The following is an 11551-nucleotide window of genomic DNA, read 5'->3' as shown; positions in this document are numbered from 1 at the left end:
GTTTTTCTTCCTAAGTCCTTGCAAAACTTGATTCTGGGTCATCTTCTGGAAACCCAGAGATGGACCTGTTCAGAGCCCACTCACCTAGCCAGTATTCAATTAAAGTTTGCTTCAAATTTGGCTTTAAATTGTGGTCCTGGTCTCATTCTCTATCAGTGGGATTGACAGCAGCTTGCAAGAGTCTGTTCTTTCCTTCAATCATGTGGGTCCCAGAGTTTGAACTCAGGTTGTTAGGCTTGGTGGAAATGCTTTCTCTGCTAAACCATCTTGCTGGCTCCATAACTGGTTTTCATAGTTAACAAAATGATCCCTTAAATCTCAGGTGCTTAATTCAGCCCTTTAGTGTTGCACTGAATGCACTGAACTTAAGAGGTTCCCAATATTTTATTTTTAGACTTCAAACTGACTATGTAACCAAGGTTGTTGTGTTTTTAAAATTTTTTATTTTACGTGTGTGGTTGTTTTGCTTGCATGTATATGAACCACATGCATGCAGTCCCCTTGGAGGCTAGAAGAAGGCATCAGATCCTCCTGTGACTGGCATTACAGATGGTTGTTAGCCATCACATGGGTACTAGGAATTGAACCCAGGTCCTCTGCAAGAACAACAAATACTCTTAACCCCTGATCCATCTCTCCAGCCCCCAAGGTTGGTCTAATCTGTGGTGGTTTGAATGAAAATGGCCCCCATAGGTGCATAGGGAATGATATTATTTTAATGTATTAGGAGGTGTGGCCTTGTTGGAGAAGGTGTGTCACTGGAGGTGGGTTTTGAGGTTTCAGAAGCTCAAGCCAGGCTCAGTCTCTCTCTCTCTCTTCCTGCTGCTTGCAGATTTGGATGTAGAGTCTCAGCCATTTTTCCAACACTATGTCTGCCTGCATGCTTCCATGATCCCTGCCATGACGACAATGGACTAGACCTCTGAAACTGTAAGTCAGCCCCAATTAAATATTTTCCTGTATAAGAATTGCTGTGGTCATATTGCAATAGAACAGCAGTTAAATATAATCCTTCTGCCTCCACCTCCCCAGTGGTAGGATTACAAAGGTGTACCACCACACCTGATTTATGTGGTAGCCGGCATTGAAGCTAAGGCTTTGTACACGCTAGGCAAGCACCGTACCTACTGAGCTACATCCCCTGACCTCCTCCTCTATCTTTTTTCTTTTCTTTTTCTCACATGCTGGGAACAGAACAAGGACATTGCTGCAAAGTACTGACCTGTTCCAAACTGTGGTTAGTTCATGATTTATCAGCCTGACCACAAACTTCAACATATCTGGGAAGAGGGGATCTCAACTGAGGGATGTCTTTTCTCAGATTGACTCATGGGCATGTCTGTGGGGCATTTTCTTGCTTGCTCGTTGATGTAGGAGGGCCTATCCCACTTTGGGCAGTGCCATCCTTGGGCAGAAGGGTCTGAGCTGTCTGAGAAAGGTAGCTGAGGAGCTGGAGAGGTGGCTCGGTAGTTAAGAGCACTGGCTGCTCTTCCAGAGAACCCGGTTCAGTTTGTAGCACCTACATGCGGCAGCTCACAACCTCTTTTGGCCTCCAAGGGTATTGTACTCACACATGCATGTTTCCACGCACAGATACACACACGATTAATAATAGAATGAAGTGTGTGTGTGTGTGTTGGAGCAGTAGACAGGAGAGAGAGGAGAGAGAAGGGGGAAGAGAAATGGGGGAGACAGGAGAAAGATAAACCTTGGTCTCTGGTCCTGGGCCTCCCTCAGTGACAAACTATGATATATTAGCTGAAATAAACCCTCTCTGCAAGGTGTTTTTGGTCAGTTTGCTGGATGTTTTTTTGTCAATTTGACCCAAGCTGCAGTCATCTGAGAGGAGGGAACCTCAACTGAGAAAACTCCTCCATAAGATAGAATTGCAGATAGACCTGTAAGACATTTTCTTAATTAGTGATTGATGGGGGAGGGCCCCGTCCACTGTGGGTGGGGACATCCCTGGGCTGGTGGTCCTGGGTTCTATAAGAAAGCAGGCTGAGCAAGGCGTGAAGAGCAATCCAGTAAGTAGCGCCTCTCCATGGCCTCTGCATCAGCTCCTGCCTCCAGGATCCTGCCCTGTTTGAGTTCCTGTCCTGACTTCCTTCAGTGATGAACAGTGGTGTGGAAGTGTGAGCCGAATAAAGCCTTTCCGCCCTCAATTTGCTTTTTGGTTGTGGTGTTTCATCGCAGGAACAGAAACCCTGACTAAGGCAGTTGGTATGCTATTTCTCACAGCAACAGCTAGAACACCTCCTTTCCCAGGAAGAGGAAAGCAGGTAAGCCCTGGGATCTGAATGAGGCAGTCGATTAAACTGCACATGGTGGAAGAGAGAATTCATGTGTAGACAAGTTAGGCAGAAAATCAATCCGTAGCTCTGAAAACAGGGCTTGGTGGATCCACCACACACCCGGGTGTAGATGAAGACCCAGGCTGTCCAGACAAAGCCATCAAACCCTCCAGCTGACCCTGGCAGTTTCATGGACGGCTATTTCAGCCAGGTTGTGTCCTGAACTTTGAGACCAAGGTGCAGTTGGAGGCCAGAGATGGAAATATCTCGAGGAATGCGATGACCGTAATGGCTGCTGAGGAACTCTTTGAGAAATACGTGGGTGTGCACAAGTCTAAGGTTAGGCCTCGGCAGGAAGACGCTTGTGAGGAAAAGCTCTCCTGAGGAACTCGGGACGGGGTGTGTCACAAGCACCTAGACACTGAGCATTAGGCCTGCAAATATTTAACAGCCCCATATAGTTCAGCCCCGTGAGGCAGCCTCCGCCCAAGAGCGCAGGCCGAAAGCCAGCCGGCAGCAGTGTGTGGGAAGTTTGTGTGTTTTGAATACAGAATTAAAAGGCAGGATGGGGGTGTAATGGTGAAGTTGGAGCTACAAAAGGAAACATGTTTTAGTTAATTGAATTGATATCACACCACTCATAGAACTTAAGTGTAAGCAGCATGCCTGCTCCATTCAGAGGTCAGACTGTGACAGCTTCTTTCTTCTTTTAAATTGCACCTACTTATTTATTTATTTTTTTGTTTATTGTGTGTGTGTGTGTGTGTGTCGAGGTCAGAGGTCAACTTCTGTTAGCTGATCTTCTTCTGACTTGGGGGGGATTAAACTCCAGTCGTCAGACTTGACAGCAGGTACCCAGACTCACTCAACCAGTCAGCCCAAGATTGTGGCATTTCTTCCAGGATTAACTGGAAGATGAGTAAGGGATGTGTTTCTGCATGAACCCCAAAGAGATTAGTGAACCAGGGACAGGGAATCATTTCTGTCCCCATACTCACCAACCCCAGATGACCCTCTTGTAAACAACAGGAACTGCCTGAGATAGCGAAGCCGTGGCAGGGCAATTTTGGCTTTCCTTAAGAAGTGACCCAGTGTGCCCTGGTGGTGGCGCACGCCTTTAATCCCACACTCGGGAAGCAGAGGTAAGCGGATCTCTGTTAGTTTGAGGCCAACCTGGTCTACAGAGGGAGTTCCAGAACACGATCCAGAGCTACTGAGAAACCCTGTCTCTGTGAACCAGCTGTGGGGCTGGAGAGACGGCTCATTTCTTAAGAGTGCTTGCTGCTCAAACATGGGGACCCAGGTTCAGATCCTGGCAGCCATGCCTCTAACTCCAGTTCTGAGGGATCTGATGCCCTCCCAAAGACACACAAACACACATAAATAAAATAAATCCTTAAAGAAAATGGGTGGTTCAACTAGGGTTGTGTCCCCAGTCCTATATAAATGGTGCATGCCAGCACACACCTGAATCCCAGAACTAGAGAAATGGGTCAGTGCCGTTTTTTTGTTTGTTTGTTTGTTTGTTTTTGAGAAAGTGTTTCTTTATATAGCTTTTGGTGCGTGTCCTGGAACTCACTCTGTAGACCAGACTGGCCTTGAACTCACAGAGATCACCTGTCTCTGCGTCCTGAGTGCTGGAATTAAGGCGTGCGCCACCACTGCCTGGCTAATTCAGTGCTCTTAACCACTGAGCCATCTCTCTAGCCTTCATAAACTTCTTTAATTCAAAATTACCAAGGAGCTGGGTGGTGGTGGCGCATGCCTTTAATTCCAGCAGATGCAGGTGGATCTCTGTGAGTTTGAGGCCAGCCTGATCTACAGATACAGAGTGAGTTCCAGGACAGCTACAACTACATAGTAGAGAGACCCTCTCTCAACAAAACCAAACAACAAAACGACCTAACTGGTCTGTCTAACTCAGCAGAGTATTTACTTGTTTTCCTGCATCCCCAATGATCTGAATTCTCGTTCCAGCACGTGTGTGCGCGCACACACACACACCCCTAACTTGGCATGGAGTGGATGTGGCTGGCACTCCCAAGGATTCCTGTAGGTTATGTGATCTCACTCTATGAACACTCAAGTATCTGACAGGTGGATAAGGGAGTTTATACATTCATTTTATGGGATTATAGATTTCCTTCACTTTGACAGGGGGGATTCAAGACAGGGTTTTTCTTGGTGTAGCCCTGGCTGTCCTAGAACTCTCTCCGTAGACCAGGCTGGCCTCAAACTCACAGAGATCCACCTGCCTCTGCCTCCCAAGTGCTGGGGTTACAGGTGTGCACCACTGCCATCCAGCTTTTCCTTTGCTATTTTTCGGCTGGAAAATTACGGACACCGGGGCTTTTCCTCCCAACGGTCTTGCATGTGAGGCCACGTATTTCCATCAGTAGGGGAGGCATGCTTGCACATAAGGCCATAGCACTGTGTACAGTAATCGGCTTCTTCCGTCCCCACTGACCGTCCCATTAACACTGGCTAACAGTCCCCTGAGACTAGTTGAGAAAGAGGAAGCTACGCTTGGGAAGAAGATTGCTTTGTACTTTATTTACAACAGAATGTAAGAAAAAGTAAGCTATCAACAATAATAAATAACGGGGGCGGGCACAGACGACAGTACAGCCATAGAATGACACAGACGGATGCGCGTCCCTTCCGCTCGCCTTGCTGGCAACTCTCTGTGTTCCAACACTTGGTCCTTCAGCGGTGGCAGTGGTATTTTATAGAGTAAGTCAGCCAATCAAGATCTCAGCTCGAAAATGTAAACACTGAAATTACCCATACATGGCAACACGGATAACGCCAACTCAAGAGAACCTCCTCTTTCTTTGGGGGACACAGAGAAACCTAAAGGGAGACTTGAAATTCTACACACACCACTTCAACTTGAAAAACAAGAAGGCGGGGAGGCTTACGGTGAGCATAACTGCATGGAGTTGCAGTTAAGAGGTTCTGTCTCTAACGTCCTCCACGAATTCCTCCTTTCACGGCACGACATCCCGCGAAGCTTGAGCAGTTAGACAGCAGACACGGACCGCTTTGGAGGTGGCGCACAGAAGAACCCAAGCTGTCTTGCATCTGTGTGTCAACACCACGTGATGGTCTCTCACCAAGAATGAAGAGCTTAATGTAGTTTGTTTATGTCAATTTATAGCCCAGGCCAGGATTTTGTCATTGCAACTATGGCTCAGACGGCCTCCTGTCACCTAGCCACCTAGTCAGGTGACCGACAAAGCATGGGGAATGGACGGAAACCATTTAGCTAGCTACTCTCCCTGGGATTATCTGCTCAGATGGAAAGGATAGTCAACCCTATGCTGGCCTTTTTCAAAAAGGAAATTCCTATCGACCTAAGCCAGCTGGCAGCCTGGGGTCTGTCACCTCTGAGCAGCGCAGAGATGCTGAAAGACGTGGGATTTCAAAGCACTCAGAAACACCTTAGCCTGGAAATTTCATTCGAATGGGTTTTTATCAAGATGTCTTAGTTTACAGTTCATTACAGGCTGTGGAAACAAGCGACAAAATTACTTTTATAGGGGTATCCTTGAGAGTTTTGTATTTTATTCTTAATCTTATATCTGTGTGTGTGTGTGCGTGTGCGCCACTGTGTATGTGGCGGTTAGAGGACAACTTACGAGAATTATTTTTCTTTCATGTGCGACCTGGGGCTTGGTGGCAAGTGCTTCCGGCCCTCTGAGCCATTCTGACAGCAGTTGCTTGTGTGTGTGTGTTCATTTTGTGTGTCTGCGTCCATTCACCCACAGTTGAGCTAACTTATTTCCACCCCCCAGAACACGCTGACGCACACCTGTAAATAAATTAAAACAATTCCCCACATCGATGCGAGGACTTTACAAACAGACCCAGCAACAAAGTGGCCACCGACAATGTCGCGGCTTCTCCTCTCTCTCTCAGTTCTTCCTTTTGCATTCTCTGACTGCAGCTCGAGAGGAAATGCTCTTCCGACGCAGCTTCAGACAGACCTTATGCAATAAGACACCGCAAAGCCTCCTTGAGCCAGGAAAAGCCCGGACAAAGCGACAGTGCTGTACCACGCCTAGAGCTCAGGGGTATTGCCTATCCGAAAGCCACCTGGAGTAAAGACATGTATGGCCATTTTAGTAGCATCCACCAACATCGGAGATGAAGAGGGGGTAAACGTAGGTACTATCCTATGGGTTACTTCCTTCAGTTTGGCTACCGGAGGCTTAGAACTGTGGTGCGGGACTCACTATACTGCATTTTGTCTATGTATATATATATGTACAGGTATAATACAGTTTTGGTGAACAAAGTTGGAGGTTTTCACATGGCAGACAGAGGCACTGAGTTAAGGACTCTATTTCCCCCTCAAACATGCTTAGTAAATTCAAGTTTCTGCTATATTTCTTTTGTCTTCCCAAATTTCCATCATGCAGCCATTTTGTTTCCATCCTCACAAGAGTTATTCATGTCCTATGTACACATTCATCGCGGGCTTCTATCCCACAGGAGCGGACTCATGTCAGGACAGAGCGAAAAGATACTTGGAAAATCAAGATTCAGAAAATATCGAAGTCAGGTATGCTTTGTGATGACGGGATTACATATTCAAAGCAGCTAATGAAATATCCAGACTCCCACCCCTTCCTTATTTGTGGCGCAGGCAAGCCACACGTAGGCAGAAAAGCTGAACACACGTGTGCTGGTTAAGAATTACACTATCAGAGGTTAGCGCCGCAATTGGTGTCAAAGGTGTTGGGCTGACTATAAAGGAAAGAAAACCCACAAAAAGGGAATCAGAAAGTAGCTTTTCAAAGTGAACCAGACTGCTGACCTTGACAACAAAAGCTGGCATAGAAAAGGGAACGTGGCATGGTACTGACACAGAACCTCGGCGCCAGATGGGCTAACCACTGCACGAAACCAATTTGTACCACACGAAAACCAACGAGCCCACCCCAGCCCTATTTCAGCTTGCAAACGGGGAGCAGATACATAGACTCTGTGTCTTCTGAAAGGGGAATTTTGCTTTTTAAAGCCAGACATTCTCACTGAGTACAGCCACTTGGAGAGGAAGCCGCTGAGAAGTCCAAAGGGTTCGAGGGAAGATGGCGACTTCCCACAAGCGAGGTTCATGCTTCTCTACCATGCAAGGAAGGGCACCCTACTACGGCACGGCCCCCTTAAGGGAAAGATAAACTGGTGCGCAGAGCTATTTGCAGTTTTCTTTTGAGTAGTGGGCGCAACATCCATCTACTGATAAATGATCTAGGCACACTCAGCACTTCAGTGCTGGGCTCAAGGGGCCAGCGCCTGTGCTTTGGGGAGAGGGCGTGGCCCCGAGAGACACTGGAGTGCGGAGCACTCAAGACAGGGTGCGGGCAGGGTCCTTTGGCTGGGAGCGGGCAGGGAAGGAGAATACACTCCTCGGTCTGTTTTCTTTCCTTTGGGATCTGTGTTGGGGGTCATTTCCTTGCCTGAGGTTGGAGGTCACAGTCAGAAAGGACAGCTAGGACATGGGCTCTGGAGCTCCCCAACGACCTCTTGTTCATCGCTGACATTCTGCTTACCTTCCTTGTGGGTTTAAAGGCAGTGAGGGGCAACTGTGACAGATTTCTTCCTGCCACTTTGACGAATGACCTTGCCAGCCTGGACTCTGACGTCCATTTCAACGTCTCTCAGCAATGAGATCAGGACAAAGGGGGCATTTATGACCACGCCTCTGTACGAATAGGACTCGGTGATTCCAATCATGGAGACAAGGTCCCCAGGTGACTGTGTCTACTGGCTCCCCCAGACATTGCCAATTGCACTGTTTCCTTTTCACAGGGTTGGGGAGGGAGCCCAGGGCCGACTGCATGCTAGGCAAGAACTCTACCATTGAGCTACACCCCAGCCCCCAATATTTGGATTGTAAGGAAGGAGTAAGAGAATAATGTTTTCTAAACCTGGTGATCGGCATCCCATTCCAGGTATGTCTGGGTGTTACTAAGCACTTTTAACCGGGTGGGGGGGATTCTTTTTTTGCAAGGTTTGGACACCGGACATTCTGACAGTGGTAAAGCCCAGGTAACTTGGTCCACTCTGAACTTCCTCAAGTGGGAGATTGTCAATGAATTCTATTTAGTTCACTGAAATTTCTGAGGACTGTAATGGATGATGGACACTCACAGGTCAAAGGTCAAGCTTCATTGGTACCTGAAGAGGAGGTGTTTGTCTCACCTGGGGCTCTCAGTTTCCATATCATTTCACGTTATATCAGCTATGATCACAGTCATCCAGGCAAGTCTAAAAATTTGAGAGGCCACCAGGGTACAAAAGGGGAAATTACTAAGAGACGGGAACAGATGGGATCTTTATTAAATTCTATGAAAAGGTATAAAGAAGTCATTGTTTAATTGCACTTGGAGCCTCTAGAAATTGGTCATTAAAATTTTCAAAAATTTAAGGAGTTGATTAGGCCCCAAATCCTGAGTCAGACTAATCAAAACAGGAATATTGATAACAATTGGCATTCAAGTATTGGTGGTCAGCAGTCCAAAATTTATCTATTAGGCGAGTGACACCTGAGAGTATTTTCTTTTTTGTTGTTGAGAATTTCATGTTTGATGGGAGGAAATTGACTTCATTATTTTACCACATCTTACAAAAATAAAAACAAAACAAAACAAAACAAAAAAAAAACATCAACAAAACCGGCTTCACGGCTTTCCATCCATTCACCTGGTTACCATTGAAGCCCATGTCAGACTCTCCAAGGCCCCCACACATAAATCTATAGATGCTGTGGGGTTTTTGTTTGATTGTTTTTGATTCAGGGTATCATATAATTTTTTATATAACTGAGGTTAACCCTGATCTTCTGAGCCTCTCGTATAGCTAACCACGCCGGGGATGGACCGTAGGGCTTCATGCAAGCTCCTGCAGCCCTTTCCTGGCTAAGTTCTGTCCTCAGCACCCTCCTGTTTTATTTTTCCTAGTCTTATATCTCATGTTCACTATGATGCTGTGTGGCACACGTAGGGGTTCTTGCTATCTGTTAAAATGTTTAACCACATGCACACTCTGAGATCAAAGGACATATCTGAGTGACGAGGCAGTCCTTTCCTCTATCAGAGAATTCTTAAAAAAAAAAAAAAAAACCTCAAATAAAAATACAAAACCCAATGGGATGTTCACATGAAGTTACTCTGACTTGGGCCGACATGGCTTTTCAGAAGAGTGGACACCAGGTAAATTCAGGGTGTTTTTTTTCTCGGGATCCGGAAGTGTGAGTGTCTCTGGAGCAGATTTTTTCCGGGGCCGGTCTTTGGGAATGGACAGGAATTCTGGCGCATCTGTGGAAAGAGGGGTGGACGGGGCGCTGGACGGGGCGCTGCGCACTGAGGAAGGCAGCAGGGCAATGCTGGAGATCGAAATGGCGGGTGGGAAAACGCCGATTTTCTTGTTGGTGGCTTCCTGAGTGGCTCGTTCGAATTCTCGCACTTCGTCCATTGTCATGTCTTCAAAGGGAAAAGCAGAGAGGACAATAAACACTTACCAAGCAGAACGTGCAAAAGGGTTCACCGCTAAGTCTGGGGACTGTACCGTGAAGGAGACCCCCCTACCCATCCCAAACCCCAACTGGTTTTGAAGAACTAAGCCCTCATTCCCCACTCCCACTGCAACCCTCATCTCTGATACTGAAAAGAATATTCTTTTTTTGGATATCAGTTCAAGGATATTCGAATGACTCTTCAATTAGTATTTAGAAATTACTGAAATACCTTTTTTTTTATTATTTGCTGTGGATGTGGTGGGGTGGATGAGTGGGGGGTCGGAGGACCACTTTCCGGAGTCAGTTCTTCCGCTACCGGAAGTCACTGGATTGAGAACTCAGGTTGGCAGCCTTGGCAGTGGAAGCTACCTTTACTCAGCAAGTCATCTCATCAGTCCAATTAGTAGACTCCAAAAATATTTGTGTGTGTGTGTGTGTGTGTGTACGTGCACACATGCACCTCCGGGTACAAAGGAGCTGGAAGAGGGCATCCTTTGACACAGAGTCTTTCCCAGAAGCTGCGCTCACATTTTCTACCCTCTGGGTCCTCCTATTTCTACCCCCTCCCCCGTGAGCTAGAGCCGCAGGCTTTGCGGGGTGCCTGGATTTTTACCTGGGTGCCGGGATCTGAATTTCAGTTCAACACAAGAGCTCTTAATTGCGGAGCCATCTCCAGCCACCTCAGTTAGTATTTTAAGTATTCCAAGTCAGGATTTAACGAGGGAGTGTAAAACCAGATCCAGTAAATGTGTGCAAGGTGTGTGTGTGCACGGGTGCGTGAGTGTGTGAGGCTGTCTGGGGCTTTTATTAGACTGGGTCACACCCTCCATACAAAGGTCATTAAAGCAATCAGTGACCTTGCCAACATTACTCTCAAGTTTAGATTGCCAAAGAACCAGATATCTTTAGAGGGCAAATTCAGGCCAAATCTCTGAACTCAGCATTTTATCCTCAGAACACACTTTTTGCACTCTGAAGGTCACAGGGCTGTTATTGTGATTCAGCAATAAATGCTGATAATTGCTCCTCAAAAAGGAAAATAAAATCACCCCCCAAGGCAGCAAAAGGAAAGCAAAAGGAAAGAGAATAAAAAGAAGGGATTATCTAAAGGGATCATGGGGGGGGGGACACATGGTTTGGTATCCAACAGCTAAGCCAGCAGTGCCTTCCTCGTGTTTTAGGTGTTGGGTTTTCAAATATATGCTTAAAGTTTTTATTGTTTGGGACTGGAAAGATGGATCGGAAATTAAGAGCACACACTGCTCTTCCAGAGGGCCAGAGTTCAGTTCCCAGCACCCACACCAGGCGACTCACAATCACCTGTAACTTGTATTGAGGGAGGGCGTGTGAAGGATAGAGGACTTTGGGGAGTTGGTTCTTACCTTCTAGCCTGTGGGTCCCAGAGATCAAACTCAGGTTATCAGGCTAGGTGGCAAGCACCTCTACTCACGGAGACATCTTGTAGGCCCTTGTCATTGTTACTATGAATTAAGTCTAGCTATTCCTGGCATCCTTTGGTGATGTTTCTTACTAGGAGCAGAGAAGACGGGTAACTGGGGCTATCTAAACGAGCCTGAAGTTAAGGCTTGACCTTGGAGTAGAGTGGAGCCCATGAGCTCTCTTTCTCTACTTTGGCTCACATAGGTTTGTTCTTTCTGGTCCTCGGGGGCTCAGACTTTCTGAATGATAGCGCACACCTCAACAACATGCCTTAGAAATGTGGACATGTGGC

The 11551-nt window shown here is 46.8% G+C and overlaps 1 protein-coding gene across 1 annotated transcript in view; it reads right to left on the bottom strand.

Moving 5' to 3' along the window:
• Window positions 1-4820: 4820 nt before the first annotated feature.
• Window positions 4821-11551, bottom strand: part of Pitpnc1 (phosphatidylinositol transfer protein cytoplasmic 1) — a 276715-nt gene continuing 269984 nt past the window's right edge. The window contains exon 9 of the mRNA XM_075990302.1: window positions 4821-9784. Within this exon, the coding sequence (XP_075846417.1) occupies window positions 9468-9784 (317 nt within the window). The 3' untranslated portion in view covers window positions 4821-9467. The remainder of the gene's footprint in view (window positions 9785-11551) is intronic.

The sequence above is a fragment of the Microtus pennsylvanicus genome, chromosome 11, assembly GCF_037038515.1.
Source record: "Microtus pennsylvanicus isolate mMicPen1 chromosome 11, mMicPen1.hap1, whole genome shotgun sequence".
NCBI lineage: Eukaryota > Metazoa > Chordata > Mammalia > Rodentia > Cricetidae > Microtus > Microtus pennsylvanicus.
This window is presented reverse-complemented; position numbering and strand designations above follow the sequence as displayed.